This window comes from Sander vitreus, chromosome 17 (assembly GCF_031162955.1).
Source record: "Sander vitreus isolate 19-12246 chromosome 17, sanVit1, whole genome shotgun sequence".
NCBI classification, from domain to species: domain Eukaryota; kingdom Metazoa; phylum Chordata; class Actinopteri; order Perciformes; family Percidae; genus Sander; species Sander vitreus.
In genome coordinates, this window is record NC_135871.1 from 29,661,060 (window position 1) to 29,675,259 (window position 14,200).

Sequence of the window (14,200 nt, forward strand, 5' to 3'; positions counted from 1 at the left end):
TGAGCCAAAGATCCAGAACATTCACTCAAAGTTAGTCCTCAAGTTTCACATCCAAAACTGTCCTGAAGGTTGAAAACTCTGGATCGCACTAGGACACAAGCACGCGCACACACACACACACACACACACACACACACACACACACACACACACATGCACACACACTGCGGTGCCAGAATGGGTACGCCGCGTGGTTACATAACAGCAGGATATCAGATACGAGGCCTGCAGTTGGTGCCCGGCAATAACTCTAGTGACCTCAGACGAGCTTCATATTCAAACGTCATTCAGCAAAGAAGTGAATCTGTTTCATATCTGAACATGAAGTGGAAATGATGGACTCTTGATCACCATGAAAACCTTTCAGCTATTCACTGGTCTGAAAACTGTTCTCCTTAGTAGATATATTTCACTTAAACAGACAAAGACGGTACGTGTCTCGTTCATTGTCTCTGTAAGCAGCCGTGCGATGCATTGTGGTAGCGCCGCGGCGGCTTTCATTAGACGGTCGCGTCGAGTTGCCCGCTCCTCATTTACATAAAGTTGAATCCAGTCAATGCAAATCAGGTGCGTCCAGCTTGACTTTTTAAACTGACCATTGTTCAACTAAAATCAAAACAGCTTCAGCAGCTGCAGGTCATTTCTCGCATTAAATGTTAACGGAAACACATTTCGGTGAACTATTGTCATAAAATAAGAGAACGTTTCCAAGCAAGCCGCCGTGTTGGTCTGTTTTGAAATCCGGGAGCAGGCAGCCCCACGAGTGAAGCGTTCGTCCAATTAGGTGTAGCCATCGCGGTTGAAGGAGGGTGGAGCCTGTTTTCATTGCTTTTCAGTAGGGATGCACCGAATCCAGATTTTTGGGGTTTGGCCAAATACCGAATCCACTGGTTAAGATTCTGCCAAATCCGAATACCAAATCCTCCTCCCATCCTCAGTCCATTAACACAGTGAATACATTAATGAAGTAAACAATGTCGACAGCAGTGTATTTTTTGTACCTGAAGTTGCTGCATTTTGGCTGCTGTCTGTAGATTCCTTCATGCTCAGCTCGTATTCTTCCAGATGTTTCATACCAGATGTTGTAACAGCGGTGATGTTGTGTATTGTTTAGGGTCCTCGCCACCACCAGACTAATCAGCATTGCAGATTGAACATGTAGCTGGACTTGAATGGCCTTCTTTTGACTGAAAGTACTGCCAAACAACACTTTTTCTGCTCACCAGTTCCAATTTCACTTTCTCACAGCCTACTGAATTGAACGGTCCACCTACGTAAACACCTTCCCATAATCAACGGCGCCGTCATTATGTTGACCAGCGTAGTGCGAGCGTAGGGTTCAGTTCGCTGGAAAAAAATTCTAAGGTTCAACAGAAACCGAACCCCGTCAAAAAGCCCAATATTCAGCCAAATCCAAAGCCGAATCCTGGACTCGGTGCATCTCTGATTTTAATTCTCTCAGTTTATTTGGGACTGAACCTGTGACCTCTGACTCCCATCACTGTCTGTTGTTGAGCCAAAAGTTTGGCCCTGATCCTGAACTCTTGTGTCTATGTGCAGGAGCTGGCTCACGGTTTGGGAGAGCTGCTGAGCTACGAGGGAAACGTAGAGGAAGACTTCTACCTCACCTTCCAGGTATCAACATACATTTACACCAAATGGATGCCCCTGTGGGAATATGTTGGGTCTTTGCAAATAAAGTGTCCTGAGATAGATGATTTGACCATTTAAAAAAAAAAAAGTATAATTTCTTTTCTTCTGTCAGATACATTTTTTTCTCATTTTAAATGCACAAAAGTACAAAAATGGCCAAAAAACAGTATTTGTTGTCATCTCATCAAGGTATCAGTTTTGCATTGCCATTATGCTTTATACGCAACTTGAACTTATCTGCAATTTATTTGCCAGGTTTTGATTATCATTTTAATATCGCAGTTGAAAATGATGTGAGAAACATCTGAGTACAAATAAAACTCGTCAAGCGACTGTTAAAAGTCAGGATACACGCACACACACACACACACACACACACACACACACACACCACAAATGTCGTGACCACAGTGTCTTGGCAGGTCTGACGGTGCTGACAGACGGCTGTGACTGCTGTCACTGCTGTGTGATTTTAATACATTTTATTCAGTCCCACTGATGTCACACAGCAAATGAGTTAAAATGTCAAAGATATGAACAGTTATTAATTTAAACATTGGCTGCACACTGTCTTACTTGCAAAAAATATAAAGTTTAATAGTAGGCAACGTTTCGGTACTACTCAGATACGAGGCCTGCAGTTGGTGCCCGGCAATAACTCTAGTGACCTCAGACGAGCTTCATATTCAAACGTCATTCAGCAAATTAGTGAATCTGTTTCATATCTGAACATGAAGTGGAAATGATGGACTCTTGATCACCATGAAAACCTTTCAGCTATTCACTGGTCTGAAAACTGTTCTCCTTAGTAGATATATTTCACTTAAACAGACAAAGACGGTACGTGTCTCGTTCATTGTCTCTGTAAGCAGCCGTGCGATGCATTGTGGTAGCGCCGCGGCGGCTTTCATTAGACGGTCGCGTCGAGTTGCCCGCTCCTCATTTACATAAAGTTGAATCCAGTCAATGCAAATCAGGTGTGTCAGGACAAAAAGTAAAGAAGCACTGCAGAGTGAATTCACAGCACAAAAAAAAAGAGGCCCAAACACTGCCTGGTGAGATAATATCTGAGTTGATTATCAGCTACAGAGCAGTGCAGGGATGTTGACCAACTGCTTGCCTTTAACTTACATTACATGTCATTTTAGCTGACGCGGTTATCCAAAGCGACTTACAATTGCTATATATATCAGAGGTCACACACCTCTGGAGCAACTAGGGGTTAAGTGTCTTGCTCAGGGACACATTGGTTGATGTATCGCAGCGGGAATCAAACCCAGATCTCCCCCACCAAAGGCATGTGTTATAGCCACTGTGCCATCACCACCACAACTTCACAAAATTAGGGCTGGGTCGTTAAAAAAATCCAATAGCAGTACCGACACCAATAGTGTGACTTCGATATTTGTTCCTAAACAATACCGGGTCCTAAACATTACTTTTTTTTAAAATAAATTATATTTTTCAGCTCCTAATACGTTAGCCACGTCTCTGTGTAACGTAGAGCTTTTCCTGCATGCCTCTACAACATATAACATTAGACAGCCAATCAGAGACATTGTTAGAGCTTGGTAGAAGCATGCTGCGTGCTTATTGGCTCCCTGACGCTGACGAGATATAATCCTTAAAGTAGAGAAGTTGGGTATTGAATGACGAGGCATTTTTTGATACTCAATGCTTTAAAAGGCAATTCGGTCGGTGCCTAAAAAGTATTGAATTCTGTACCCAGCCCTACCTGGAACTAAAGACAAATAATTATTATCTGTGTTTTATTAGCCATGAAGTATTTTCCCACAGTCATTTAAGGCAGCTTCCAAATCCAGCCACCGTGGTCCACAGTGATCCTTTAAAACATTACTCTAAGTTTGAGTTAGCATGACATCAGCATGTTTTCTGAAGCAGCGCGTCAGACCGTGGCTGCTCCCTGCCGCTGAGTGAGGTAACCAGATGCATAAAGGCATACGTTGTGGTGCAGCTGGAGTTATATAGAAAGCCGGAACATATGTGAGAAGAAACATTGTGTAAAAGGCTGAGTGGAGGTGTTATTTGAACCCACAGCGTGAGTTATATGCTGGTCTCAGTCACACCACTGTGGTGCAGAAAAACCCACTGACCTGCAGCACACACTGCATCTCTCTCTGTCATTTCTCCCAGTCACTGTGGATCCCCACTTTCTCCTGCATGTTTGTTCATCAATTTGTGTCTCGTTTACTGTATATATTTATACGTATTTCATATTTATACCCCTCTAAGTTTGCACTGCTGTACTTGCAAAAGCCCTCACTGACATAATGCATTCCCTATAACCCCGTCAACCCTAACCTCCACCTAATTCTAACTATAAACTCAAACTTTATTTATATACCACATACCAGGAACGATTCTAGGAGCAAAGCTTTAGGGGTGCCTAGCATCCTTTTAACGTAATTTCTAAAAACGTTATTCTAACTGTTAGTTGGCAATGAAGTAATATAATTTTGACCTTACTCTCTCCCCTGAAACTGGCTCACAGTATCAATACCTTTTGAAAAAGAGAGATGTATGTGATTCTGACTAAAGGCTGACAAGCTGTATTTTCTGAAAATGTTCCTGTGAATTCCCTTTTTTGTAGGCATTTCTGCCTTTATTCGATAGGGAAGCTGAGATATGAAAGGGGAGAGAGAGGAGGGGGAAGACATGCAGGAAAACCGTCACAGGTCGGACTTGAACCCTGGATATTCTGCGTAGAGGAATAAACCCCTGCATATGTGCGCCCACTCGACCAACTGAGCTAACCGGCCACAATTTCCCTTGTTTTATTCTGATCTTTTACATATTATACTGTTGTTATAATATGTGCCTCTTTTGGACTCATTTGCTGTGTCATTTTTTTGTGCTGTATCATTTGTATTGTGTGTCCTTCAGCGATATACTGAATAACTCTCATTCACACACACACACACACACACACACACACACACACACACACATACGCACATACACACGTAGTGTGCAGACTGCTGCCATGTGTGTGTGTGTGTGAATGAGAGGCAAAGTGTACTGCAATATAAATGGAGCCATTCACCATTTTACGAGACAATGAAAGGGTTTGGGAGTCCTTCATCACCTATGTGACATTCTCTGTGTTTGTGTGTGCGATTGTTTCAGGTGTTCCAGGAGGAAATGGGCGTGGTCAAATCCCACAACCTGAAGCCTGGAGGAGACAAAATCCCCGTCACCAAGCAGAACAGAAAGGGTGAGTCACCGCAGTGAGCAGCACATTTCTCCACTTTAGCAGTGAACGACTCAGCAGTTCATCAATCGTGCTCGCTGACACACAGACCTCCTTCATACCTGCATGATGCTGCATCTTCTGAATCACAATCACAATCCGAAAAAGATTTATTGCCAGGTAGTAGCACTTATTAGGTATTTGCTTTAGGTGATGGTGCATACATAAACCCACATTTAAACATTAATATGAAATAAACAAACACATAAATATAACTATATGACATGACTGGCTAGTAGTCCTTACCTAGGTACTGTCAGGGCACGCCCGCATACTCTGCTTCTGACTGGCTAGTAGTCCTTACCTAGGTACTGTCAGGGCACGCCCGCATACTCTGCTTCTGACTGGCTAGTAGTCCTTACCTAGGTACTGTCAGGGCACGCCCTCATACTCTGCTTCTGACTGGCTAGTAGTCCTTACCTAGGTACTGTCAGGGCACGCCCGCATACTCTGCTTCTGACTGGCTAGTAGTCCTTACCTAGGTACTGTCAGGGCACGCCCTCATACTCTGCTTCTGACTGGCTAGTAGTCCTTACCTAGGTACTGTCAGGGCACACCCTCTTACTCTGCTTCTGACTGGCTAGTAGTCCTTACCTAGGTACTGTCAGGGCACGCCCTCATACTCTGCTTCTGACTGGCTAGTAGTCCTTACCTAGGTACTGTCAGGGCACGCCCTCATACTCTGCTTCTGACTGGCTAGTAGTCCTTACCTAGGTACTGTCAGGGCACACCCTCTTACTCTGCTTCTGACTGGCTAGTAGTCCTTACCTAGCTACTGCTCATGTGCGACACCCAGCAAAGATGGGACAGAAGTGAGATGTCTCACTCTGTAGCTAAAACAGAGAGCTCAACACACAGGGTGAAAAGAGGAGCTGCAGCAATGTGCAGTACAACAAAAATATTTTTTAAAATGAAACCATGTAAACGTATTCTGATATAACCTCTAAATACAATTATGAACCTGAAAATGAGCATTATATGAGCACTTTAAGAAAGAAAAAAAACACAATGAATGGCTGAAACAATACCTTGCTGGTGGATCAGACTGGAATAGAGCAAAAACACATTAGATCCACTATGCAATAAAGAGCAGATCATCCAAACAGCCACAAAGTACTACCCATAACCGATTTTCTGAGAAGGCTGACCACATGGCCTGCGGGCCAAGTCTGGCCCCCTCGAAAATTTTTATCTGGCTCGCATATACATTTAGGTTGGCAATACATTATGCGCACAACCAAAAAATACGGCAAACTGTTTTTTTAAAATGCAGTTATGCTACACTCAAAGCAGAATTTGAGAATCCTAGTCTATAATTATGACGTTTAATTTGAATGCTGAGGTGTCGGATGTCTTTCATTTCGGCTGGATGTCCGTCCCCTTCCTTTGTCTTTGTGTTAGCGTTCCAACCTCTGGTGGATTTCAGAGGACTACGGTTAACTGCTCCTCAGATCTCTGCAGGGTAAATCCAGACAGCTAGCTAGACTATCTGTCCAATCGGAGTTTTCTGTTGCACGACTGAAACTACTTGTGAACGTCCACATGTTCCACCAAAACAAGCTCCTTCCTGAGGCTATTTAGCAGAGGCACCGTTGCTCCGTCTAGCGCTTAGCACCGCCCAAGACGATGGGGTTATGGTTTAAAGAAACTCCAATAAACCAGAGCACGTTTTTCTCCCATGCCGGACACTCCCCAAACAACCAGATATTTTGGATATTCGGGCTGTCAAACAGGTTGTTGTGAGGCGACTGTTTGGTAGCTGCTTTTAAAAATGTAATTGTTGTTTTTGCTTGGTTTGCTAAATTATATGATGGCTTAGGAGTTTTTCAGCTGACATTTTTAGGGCTTTATGTGAACCAACATGTAAGTGATGAAGTTATATGGGACATGCAATAATACAGTCAAAGATATTTGACTTTTTCGATGAAATAAAAGCATGTCAATAAACTATATCACCAGCTGGCCCTTGATGTGATTCTCATTTTCCAGTGTGGAAGTTGAGTTTGACACTGCTGTGCCAGACAATTCTGAGGATGTTTAATGAGTCGGCGGCGGCCAGTGTTTGCTGTTGTGTGCTGGGGAAGCAGGCTTAGGATAGCAGACGCCAACAGACTTAACAAACTGATCCACAAGGCCAGGAACATTGTGGGGGAGTGGAGGGAGCTGGACTCAATGGCGATTACAATATGCAATACAGAAGCAACCACCATTTCTTTACTGAGTTTAATACAAAGCACTTTGGTGCAACATGCATTGGGTACAGATAATCTTTGTTCTTTATAAGACATTTAAAGTCAGCTTTATTTCTCTTGTGAAGCCTCATTTTCCATCGAGCAGCTCGTGTTGCCATCCAGGTTCAGCTCTGTGCCAGTGTCCGTCCCCCCACCCCGTGTGTTGAATGGAAATGCCAAAACTGGAGGGTGAATGGGGAAAAGTTTGTAATGGAATATTGAAAATCACAATGTTGTTTCTTCTCTCTCCACAGAGTACGTGCAGCTGTACGTTGACTTCCTGCTGAACAAATCCATTTATAAACAGTTTGCTGCCTTTTACCACGGCTTCCACAGTGTGTGTGCCTCTGATGCACTCATGGTGAGTCCACAGTGTGTCTGTGTGTGTGTGTGCGCGTGCGTTTGACTTGCTTGTTTGTTGCACAAATTGAACATGCACACTTTCCATCAGTCAGTGCTTGCAGTTTCTCTTTATTGCAGCCAAAAAAAGGTTGCAGTCTCTTCAAACAAATTGTGCCAAAGCTTGCAAGCATGTTAGTGTATAGGTCAATGGCGTGCACTACTTGCTGACCAACCTGATCTCACAGAATTCCGTGAAATGAACACGGCCCCTTAACTCAAAATCTGTGACAGTTTCACGGAATCGCCGAAAATTCCGTTACGGGCCCACGGATGCGATGCCTATGTAAGTCAATGACAGACATCATCCGTGATCACAGCACGTTTCTTTCTGCCAGTTGGGCTGCGGCAGAGCCTCAAAGCCCACGGAATTCTGTGAGATCAGGTTGTGCTGACGTTGCATAGCATTTTATAGGCAAATTGAATGGCATCCATTAAGCAGTAAGCTCAGTTCAGGGCAACAACACAAGTTACATGGCAAATATGGCAACAATTTGATTGGTCTGAACAGCTCTGGTTGGAGCATAGTTGCTCCACAACGGATCAAGTCCAGACCACACTTCCTGACCTCAAATGTTGTGGGCGGGGCTGAGTTTGGCTGGCATCCAGGCTAACTACCTGCTGCTGCTGTCTCTCTTAATACTACCTCATCTTACAGGGCCACGGTCGAGCTGCTGCTCTGCCCGGTGTGTCCCATACACTAAAGGGGGATTTTGGCTTCGCTGACACATGACAAGTTGGAAATGATGTTATCAACCCTCTCTTTACTTACTTACTTCCTGTCAGTACGCACAAACATTTTATCAATTTGAAGAACAGACACCATTAAGAACTGCTCACTCTGCAGAAATGACTCAGCAGACTCTCTCTGTACTGAACCAAAACACGTCTGCTGAATGATTTCATTGTGGCCTTCCTCAGGCTTGTTTCAAGATAAACTGTGAATGTTAACTTCCTGGAACAACAATTTTAGTAGAGTTTATCACTTCCCGCGCAGTAACAGAGAACACATTTTAAATGTTGAGTCTTTTTTGTGTTTTAGTTGGAAGTTACAGATGACATCAGAATGTGGTTCCCAACCTCTCTGTACCAAAGTACCCCCACTGCCCTATCACATGAACTTACTTACCCCGTCATTGATTCCCAATGTATGTTCCAAATGGATAACACTATTCATTAAATAAAAATGGATATGTTAATTCTCCCATACAATTGAACTGTCAATCTTAAGTTAGGCTACTACTACTTGTAGTAAAGCTGAATGTCCCAACCATTTATCCATTAAACTGCAAATCTAAATTTCCTCAAACAACATTTGTTGTAGAGTACAGTGTTTCCTCTATGTTGATTTTGTAGTGGCGGCCTGCCGTGGCAAAATGTATCAGAAATAGTGCAGATGCACAATGTAGTCACGGTTGCCTTTCAAATGATCCAGCTGACATAATGCACCCCTCATTGGCTGCTACTCTCAAGTAGAACTATTCAGAGGTTATATCCAGTTTAACTCCACATACTCTTGTGTTGATGTAGTTTATTGTCAAAACGTTTGCCTTCTTCGGAGTCAACTATTAAACGAACAGCTCAACCAAAAATGTCGTTGTTCGGACAGACCTGCCCCCACTGCTAAAAAAAATCCTAAAGGAAACACTGGAGTAAATCACTTCCTGCGCAGTAACAGAGAACACATTTCATATGTTGAGTCTTTGTTGTGTTTTAGTTGGAGGTTACAGATGACATCAGAATGTGGATCACATTTTTGAATCGTTCCTCCATCACGGACGACTTTTGCCCAAAAATGGAGCTCAGGCAGTAAATTCTGTTTGTCTTCGTCCTTAGCTAAATGTTGGCTCTCTCTAATAAAGAGCTGCTGACTCATGTTGTAGTTTGTTGAACTCTGAGGACCCTGAAAAGGGTCAAAGGCCCCTAAGGGACCCAAATATAGGCCTCCACAGTAGACCAACATGCATCCAACCTGCAAATACAATATCTATCTTTTGTTCCTTACATCCATGGTTTCCAACCTTTTTGTACCGAAGTGCCCCCACAGCACTATCAGATGAACTTATGTGCCCTGTCATTGATTCCCAATTTATGTTCCACTGTTATGTTAATGTTCACATACAATTGAACTGTCAATCTTAAGATAGTACGTTATAGTATAACGTTAGTTTAAGCAAATCATTTGAACTGTTTAGTCATTACCTTTAGCTGTTTATACTTCTGTGCTCGCATGCTGACTAGCTTTTTTCCCACTCTTACATAGGTGTTACAGTTGACATAGTCTATATCAATTGCTCCGGTGCCGCCGGACATTCTGCCAGATGTCCGTCACCTTCCTCTTTCTTTGCGTTGGCGTTCTAACCTCCGGTGGATTTCTGAGGACTATGGTTTGGGTTAAAACACCGGCCCCTTTAAGTACAGGCAGCAGAGGGAAAGTCTGTGTCTGACCGCAGAACAGTCGGACAGTCAGACAGTTGGACTGCAGTTTATCAGCTGAGAGCCTGAAACTGGGTCAGAGAAGGGAAAGGCTGATCTAAACTGTTGAGACTGAAACAGGGAGGACTCAAGTCTCAGCTGGGCAGATAATAACCAACCTGCTTGTTGCCTCCTTTTCATCCTACAGTTTGAAAAAAAACAGCTTTCCTATATCATGTTTGAGTTGAAAATGTATTTCTGTGGCTCTGTAATTAAGGACAAATCACACCCACACCTGCAATAATAGCTGTGAAAAAATAATTCAGTGTGCAGTAACATGGGCCACGTGACAATGGGCCCTATTTTAATGATCTAAGTGCACGGCGTGAAGCGCCTGGCGCAGGTGCGTTTAGGGCGTGTCCAAATCCACTTTTGCTAGTTTGACGGTGGAAAAAAGGGTCCGCACGCCGGGCGCATGGTTCAAAAGGGTTGTACTTAGTGTCTTCATTAATTCATAGGTGTGTTTTGGGCGTAACATGCAATAAACCAATCAGAGATCATCTCCCATTCCCTTTAAAAGCCAGGCGCGTTTGGACCTTGGAGCATTGCTGTTATGATGGAGGATTTGCACCGTAATATATTTTTATTAGTAATCTTCCGCATGTGTGTGTGCTGCTGTGCGTCCCTGTGTGTGTAACAAGCATGGTGTACACGTGCTGTGCACGAGCCTAGGAGCATTTTACTAATTTGCTGTTAAAATAACAATGAAATGCTGCGTTATTGACTTTAGACCAGGTTTTTGTTGGTCAATGGTGCGATCACTTCTCGCTGCCTCAAGATAGCAATACGCCCAGAATGCACCTGAACACACCTCCCCGTAAGACCAGTACGACCAGAATGCACCTGAACACACCTCCCCGTAAGACCAGTACGCCCAGAATGCACCTGAACACACCTCCCTGTAAGACCAGCACGCCCAGAATGCACCTGAACACACCTCCCTGTAAGACCAGCACGCCCATGGGCACACAGATGGGCGCAGGTGCATTTGCTATTTAAACGACGAAATTGACAATTGCGTCGGTCTTAAACTAGCAAAGACACTTGCGTCAGGCTTTGTGCTGCGCCGGGTGCGAGATAGGGCCCTGTGTGTGTGCAATAACATAAAGTGAAAAACCTCAGGTGCAATAATATCTCAGTGTATGTTTCCGGTGTACTTTTACAATTATAATTTCATTTATCTTACAGCTATTTTCGCTCTTTAATATCGTTCTTCTACTTTATATTTAATTTAAAAAAATATATTTATATAGCTATATATTTTAATGTATTCTTATTGTTTTGATTCTTATATATTTGTAGAGCTGACTCTAAGAGTACCTGTGCAAATGGCAATTAAAATCTATTCTACCCAATAACACCTCCAAACTTCTGCTTCTTTACGTTACATCCTTCTGTTTTTCATTCTGCATACTTCTGTCTGCCTCTTCTGTTTGCATTCGATCACTCAGTCACGTCCACAATGTCTGACGTCTCAGGATGTGTGTGTGTGTGCGTGTGTGTGGGTGTGTGTGGGTGTGTCAGTTTTAAGCTGTACAGTCATGTACTTTTACAATTAGCTCTTGGATATTGTTGTTACATAAATGAGCGACCTGCAGAGTCAGATTCCTCCTGTGTAAGACATTAAGTTGGCTCACAAAATCCAAAATGCAGTTTCACTTTAGCCTGGTTGTAAATAAGAAACCGACTTTCCCCACTTGAACTTGTGTTTGGCAGCTTGACTCTTTATCTGTGATCAGCTGCTGTGACATGGCAGGATTTCCTCTCTTAGTTTACTGGTTGTGTTGCTCTTGCATGGCTCATCTATTTTTTTCTACACATTCAAGCAGCGGAAGCGATTGTTGCGTCCCACTGTTGTCGTGTTTCAGTGGAAGTTCTTCAGAAAGGCGGATGTTGCGTCCGTCCAGCTCTTTTCAGTAAAGCTTGGTCATAGCTGTATCTCTGTGGGTTGAGCTCGGGGTTAGAGGTTCAAATCCTGCTGATACTTACAACGCATGTTTATTCTATGTTGCATAATGTATGTTACATTATATCATGTAACGTTTTTGTTATGTTGTTTTGCGTTTTGTCATTGTTATGTGAGATAATGACAACACTGATTGTATATCACTGTACATAAAAAAGAAATGTGAACACCTGGCTAGGGCTGCAACTAACCATTGATTTTCATTTTCGATTCATCTGTGGATTATTTCCTTGATTAATGGATTCGTTTTTTGATTTATAAATTGTCAGAAAAGGGTGAAACATGTAGATCAGTGTTTCCCAAAAAGCCCAAGATGATGTTCTGGCAAGGGTGGCCAGTGCCCCCGTAATATTAAGCCTTGACTCCCCTCTGGCCCCCCTAACTGTGGCAAATATTTTCATACATTTTTAACCCCACCTTCATCCCCAAAGAGTAGCGGGGATATTATTCATGTGCAGTGATAAATAAAATGTAGGTTAACATTGAATGAGTAATCTTGTGTTTATTGTTATGTGTATATCGTTAGTCGTATGTAGAACCAAACCTATGGAGGGTTGGTGGTATGTGGCGTAACGCTTAACCCTTGTGTTGTCCTCAAGTCAAATGTGTTTGTTTTCTTTTATATCAGAAATATGGGTTTCTTTTAACCAAAAATAACATGGATGTATGGATGATCTTTGCAGGTAAAATGAATGATTACTTTCATTAAATGTTTAAAGGTGTTTCATTCAATTTTATAGCATTTGAAAAAAAATGAAATGGTTTCAAAACAGCATCCTGACTAAACTACAGTGTGATTCACTCAACATCCTCTGATCATAACTATTAGGCAAAATGTTATCATTTATTATCATAAAAATGTTTTTCTACCTGTATGAATGTGTTCCTGAATCAGACCCAGGTCTGATTTTTGTTCAATGCGGCCACAGTGTAGTGTAGGCGTGCTGTGTCTGATGTCATTGTTATTGTTCTTTTGCGCATGCGGGTCAGGTCGAACCCGCAGACAGTTCACCCTGGAATCTGATATAGGCCACATTTTGAAAGGTAATGCGAAAGGCCAAACAAAAAAATCGGATCTGAGCAAAAAATCCGAATTAAGCATGAAGGTGTGAACGTAGCCTCTGTCAGTAGTGTGTGTTTCTGATGCGTGTCTTGTTTTGCAGCTGCTGCGGCCGGAGGAGGTGGAGATGTTGGTGTGCGGGAGTCCAGAACTCGACATGAGCGCTCTGCAGAAAGCCGCTCAGTATGAAGGATACAGCAAGACCGAAACCACCGTCCGGTAAGAGGCCTGCAATTCCTGTTTACTGACAACACGCATGCAAATCACCTCCCATTTCCTTTTAATACACTCCCGTACACACATTGACTACACTGATCCCTGTGTGGAAGAAGTTAAGTCACTGTGTGCAGCTGTGTGTATGATTATAATGACTAGAAAATATTATTTTAAACAAAGTATGCAAATCAACATGTTGGTGATGCTCAGCTCTCTTGTCTTGCATTGGTGCTTGGGACTGGAAAATAAAATTGCGGCCCGTTTGCTTCTTCTCAGCCCGACCAGAGTTCATGTGTTCATGTGAAAGTCAGCGATGACTGACTAAAGGGTTTACAGTATGTTGAGCCTGCAAATGTTTGTATGCAAGGCATTCATTTTGTAACAGGAAGTAAGTCTCTATCTCTCTCTCCCACACACACACACACACACACACACACACACACACAAATGTCCTTCAGTCCGAGTCAATACTTGTCAGCCACAGATAATGTAACTCAGCACGGTGCTGACAGCTGCAGGACTGTTACACAACTTCAATACTGTCTGTCTGTGTGTGTGTGTGTGTGTGTGTGTGTGTGTGTGTGTGTGTGTGTGTGTGTGTGTGTGTGTGTGTGTTTGTCTGCCTGCCTGCCTGTCTGTGTGTGTGTGTCTGTCTGTGTGTCTGTTTGTGTGTTTGTGTGTGCATGTCTGTACAGTATGTGTGTATGCCTGCCTGCCTGCCTGTGTGTGTGTGTGTGTGTGTGTGTGTGTGTGTGTGTGTGTGTGTGTGTGTGTGTGTGTGTGTGTCTGTGCGTGTGTGTCTGTGCGTGTGTCTGTCTGTCTGTTTCGTAGTCTATACTTTGTGAAACTCTTTCCATGCAAACTAGACCGGCAAAGATTAGTTATCAACTATTAAAATAATCGCCAACTATACTATCATTTAATCAGTT

General features: G+C 43.0%; 1 protein-coding gene across 2 annotated transcripts in view; it reads left to right on the forward strand.

Annotated features, from left to right (window-relative positions):
- Positions 1 to 14,200, forward strand: part of hectd2 (HECT domain containing 2) — a 71,797-nt gene that overhangs the window by 50,535 nt on the left and 7,062 nt on the right. For both annotated transcript variants that reach the window (XM_078273035.1, XM_078273036.1), the window contains exons 17-20: positions 1,561 to 1,635; positions 4,801 to 4,888; positions 7,410 to 7,516; positions 13,159 to 13,274. In XM_078273035.1, the coding sequence (XP_078129161.1) occupies positions 1,561 to 1,635; positions 4,801 to 4,888; positions 7,410 to 7,516; positions 13,159 to 13,274 (386 nt within the window). The remainder of the gene's footprint in view (positions 1 to 1,560; positions 1,636 to 4,800; positions 4,889 to 7,409; positions 7,517 to 13,158; positions 13,275 to 14,200) is intronic.